We start from the raw sequence: 3501 nt of genomic DNA, 5'->3' as shown, positions 1-3501 counted from the left end.
TCCTCAGAGGAGAGTGGGAAGATGGACTATAAACTGTTCCCATGCGCCTGGGCGTTGGGGCATCTGTAACTGCAGGGAGACACCCCCTCCCAGCTCCAGAGGGACCCATCTTCTCGCCATCGGCGCTTTCCAGCCCAAGCATGAAAGGAGACAGCTGCTTACTTATTTCTAAAGTTTATTGAGAGAGACACCCATTGGCTGGTCCACTTATTTATGAGCTCGTTGGCGGAGTCTTGTCTGCACCCACAGCCTTGGTGCATTGGGACGGTGCTCTAACCAGCTGAGCTACTGGCCAGGGCAAGGCAGCTACTTTGTTTTAAACAAGAAAGTGGCATGAGTCCCCCTAACATGAGGGCCGCCCCCCACGCCCCCGGCGGTGGGAGAAGAGTCCTGTCGCCTGCTTACACCTGCACACAGGCGGCGTGGCCTTGACGGCAATCTGCATCAAGTCTCGCATCAGGTCCCAGCGGGGCAGCGCGGCAGGGACACGGCACACTCGGCTCAAGTGCAGCGCGGGTGCCGGCTCAGGGCCATGGGAGTGGAGACGAGGCTGCCCACAGGGGCTTCTACGTAAAAATCAGATCAGGCTATGGCTCCTTCCACTAAAACAGACTCTGATCAGACAACTTCCCAGAGGGACAGAAAAGTGAGGAAGACACGGTAGGTTTCCTGCCGCTGTCACGCCAGGACCGTCCGGGCCAGGGGTGTGCTGGCCCCAGGGCACCCTATGCCCTCTGCGCCAAGAACGCCATGTACCGCCCCCGCGCCTCCAAGTGGTCCGCTGGCCGGTTGTGCGCTGTCCACACCGGTTCTCCCACGAACAGCCGCATGGCCTTCACATAGTTCTAGGGAACAGCACACAGCCCTGGTGAGCCCGGCCGTCCAGGCCTTTAACTCCCGAGTCTCAGTCTGTCAGTCACATCCTACCCTCCCGCCTCCGAGCCACACGGTCCCACCTGCTCGTCCAGCGTGAAGCGGTGATAGATCCCCGCGGGGAGGGTGATCATGTCTCCCTTCTCCACGGCGATGCGGATCCACCTGTCCTCCGCGTCCCTCACGTCGAAGTACCCGCTGCCGTCCAAGACATAGCGGATCTCCTCGTCCAGGTGCAGGTGCTCCGTGTAGAACATTTTGATCTAGGCCACGAGGGACACGGTGAGTCGCCTGCAGACCAGCCTCAGTGACAGAGCTAAGTGGGCAGAACCCTCCCAGGAAAGTCGGGGCATTACAGCAAGTATAGGGGGAGCTGGGGTGTTAGAGTCCTTCCGGCCAGCCAGCACCTAAAGGGTTCACACCGACAGGACCACCCGTGCCAGGCAGAGCTCCAACCGTTCCGTGTGCAGCGCGCCTGGTGCTCTCTGCGTCCCCACTGACAGACAGGACATGTGGCAGAGGCGAGGTCGCTGCCCCACGATAGCCTGCATGTGCAGAGCCGACACTCCCAGATACCCTGGCTCCTGCTCATAACCAGCCACACACGGCAGTCACACGATCATACAGTCACATGATCACATGCAGTCATGCCAGTCACGTCACAGGATCACACGTGCAATTACATGATTACAGGCACAGTCATGCTCACACTGGAAGGTCAGAAGCCACATGAAAATGTGTTGAAGGTAGTCACCTTCTTAAAGAATTTCTATTTCAAATCTACTTTCCTCTTCCCCCTAATATCTTATTAATAAAAAATTCAAATATGCATTACTCTGATATAAAAACCAAATGGAAACAGTAAAAGAAAAAGTCTAAAAATTTTAAAAACTAAAGAAATAAAAATTTAAAAACTGAACTGGGAGCGAGTCTAACGACTCCCTCTCCAAACCGCCCGGCGCTCTTGACCTTCTCCTCGTAGTCGGGCAGCTTCTCTCTGCTGATGGTGACGATGTCCATCCAGGAGTAGTGTCGCTCCTTCCGGATCTTCTCCAGCTCTGGGTCGTTCTCGTACTTGTCAGCATCCAGCTAAAGGATTGAACCACGGAAAGGCGGCCCCGTGTGCAGGAGGCACAGCCTGTCTGGGCCTCCCATGTGCCTGTCTCCAGACAGATCACCAGGCCCCTCCGTTCCCGCCTCTGCGAGTGATTCCCCCTAACAGCTGCATCAATTCCTGCTCCCCAAGTCCTTCCTGGGGCTCCTCTTCACCCCTCGGGTCCCGGTGCCAGGGGCTTCGGTGGAACACACCTGGCCTCAGGTCTGTCCACACCCCTCCGTCCCCACGCGGGTCCTCTGCCAGCCTCCACTCCGAAGCCCAACTGAGCTCCCGTGGCCAGTCCGTTTCCCTGGTCAGAATGCCTGCCGCCCAGCCCCCCGCTGAAGTCCAAGCACCAGGCTGCTGCACCCGACAGGGCTTCTGCCGTCGACCCAGTGCCTCTTCTCTGTTCCTAGTCCCTGCCAGCCCGTGTGCTCAGTGGTTGAGCATCAACCTCTGAACCAGGAGGGCACACTGTTCCTAGTCCCTGCCAGCCCGTGTGCTCAGTGGTCGAGCATCAACCTCTGAACCAGGAGGGCACAGGCCCGGGTTTGGGGTTCAATTCCAGTGGGGGGGGGGGTGCAGGAGGCAGCCAATCAATGATTTCTCATCATTGATGTCTCTATCTGTCTCTCCCTCTCTGAAATCGATTTTTAAAAAAGAAGAAAACTACATTGTAAACCAAAGAGGAGTATTTGCTACTCTTCAATTCTTGATGCTTCACCTGGCAGCCCTGGCACCTGACCGCCTCCCCCGCCCACCTGGCACGCTTTCGTTCGCACCCTCTGTTCTTTAGGGTCCGATTTTAATGTCGCTCCCCAGGTTGGGAGCCCGATTTAGTTTGAACTCCTAACTAAAGCCATGGGCAGTGCGTTCAGCATGCTGGCCTTGCCCTGTAATGAAACACACCTGGCCGCCCACCTGGCACGCTTTCGTTCGCACCCTCTGTTCTTTAGGGTCCGATTTTAATGTCGCTCCCCAGGTTGGGAACCCGATTTAGTCTGAACTCCTAACTAAAGCCATGGGCAGCGTTCAGCATGCAGGCCTTGCCCTGTAATGAAACACACCTGTTACATGAGACCTGGTACTAGCCATCACACGTTCATTGCTACAAAGATGGCCCCAGGTTAGCAGATCCGCCTGGCGATGTGCACAAGTCTAACCTCACACTGAGAGCTCTAGGCTCCGCCGCGGGACCAGGAGCAGACTGCACGCCTGCTCCCTGTTCCCCGACCAAGAACGGGTGCTGGTAGGAACACACGACACACACGGGGCGCTCGGAGCTCCCAGCAAACGGCACTGAGTTCGGGGCCTTGGGACCCGCCGTCCGGGGAGAAGTAGGGGTAACCCTTTAGCTCATCCCCTGCGCACATCGGCAGGTTGACAGTATCTCCTTCCTCTTAAATGCCAAGCACGGACCACGTCTCGGGGCCTCAGGATGCTTCAGGTTGTGGATGCATTAACCCTTCCATTGCTCTGCAGTGTCACACCTCAGCCCAGGAAAGATAAACCCGTGTAAAAATTAACACACA

General features: G+C 56.8%; 2 protein-coding genes across 2 annotated transcripts in view; one reads left to right on the top strand and one right to left on the bottom strand.

Annotated features, from left to right (window-relative positions):
• Positions 1-144, top strand: part of TRAPPC12 (trafficking protein particle complex 12) — a 14576-nt gene extending 14432 nt beyond the window's left edge. The window contains exon 13 of the mRNA XM_005867283.2: positions 76-144. Within this exon, the coding sequence (XP_005867345.1) occupies positions 76-144 (69 nt within the window). The remainder of the gene's footprint in view (positions 1-75) is intronic.
• Positions 145-158: 14 nt separating this feature from the next.
• ADI1 (acireductone dioxygenase 1) lies at positions 159-2101 on the bottom strand. The gene is made up of 4 exons (XM_014540543.1): positions 2057-2101; positions 1843-1962; positions 957-1136; positions 159-845 (listed from the first exon to the last, which is right to left on the bottom strand). The coding sequence occupies exons 1-4, from the start codon at positions 2099-2101 to the stop codon at positions 726-728; spliced, it is 465 nt and encodes a 154-aa protein (XP_014396029.1). The 3' UTR covers positions 159-725.
• Positions 2102-3501: the final 1400 nt, after the last annotated feature.

This window comes from Myotis brandtii, unplaced genomic scaffold (genome assembly GCF_000412655.1).
Source record: "Myotis brandtii unplaced genomic scaffold, ASM41265v1 scaffold247, whole genome shotgun sequence".
NCBI classification, from domain to species: domain Eukaryota; kingdom Metazoa; phylum Chordata; class Mammalia; order Chiroptera; family Vespertilionidae; genus Myotis; species Myotis brandtii.
This window is presented reverse-complemented; position numbering and strand designations above follow the sequence as displayed.

Coding starts and splice junctions, on each gene's coding strand:
- ADI1 (XM_014540543.1), bottom strand. CDS start 2,101: ATGCAGCTGTTAGGGGGAATCACTCGCAGAGGCGGGAACGGAGGG. Junction 1,137..1,842: donor TGCCCGACTACGAGGAGAAG/GTCAAGAGCGCC, acceptor CTCGTGGCCTAG/ATCAAAATGTTCTACACGGA. Junction 846..956: donor GCTTCACGCTGGACGAGCAG/GTGGGACCGTGT, acceptor GCTGTTCCCTAG/AACTATGTGAAGGCCATGCG.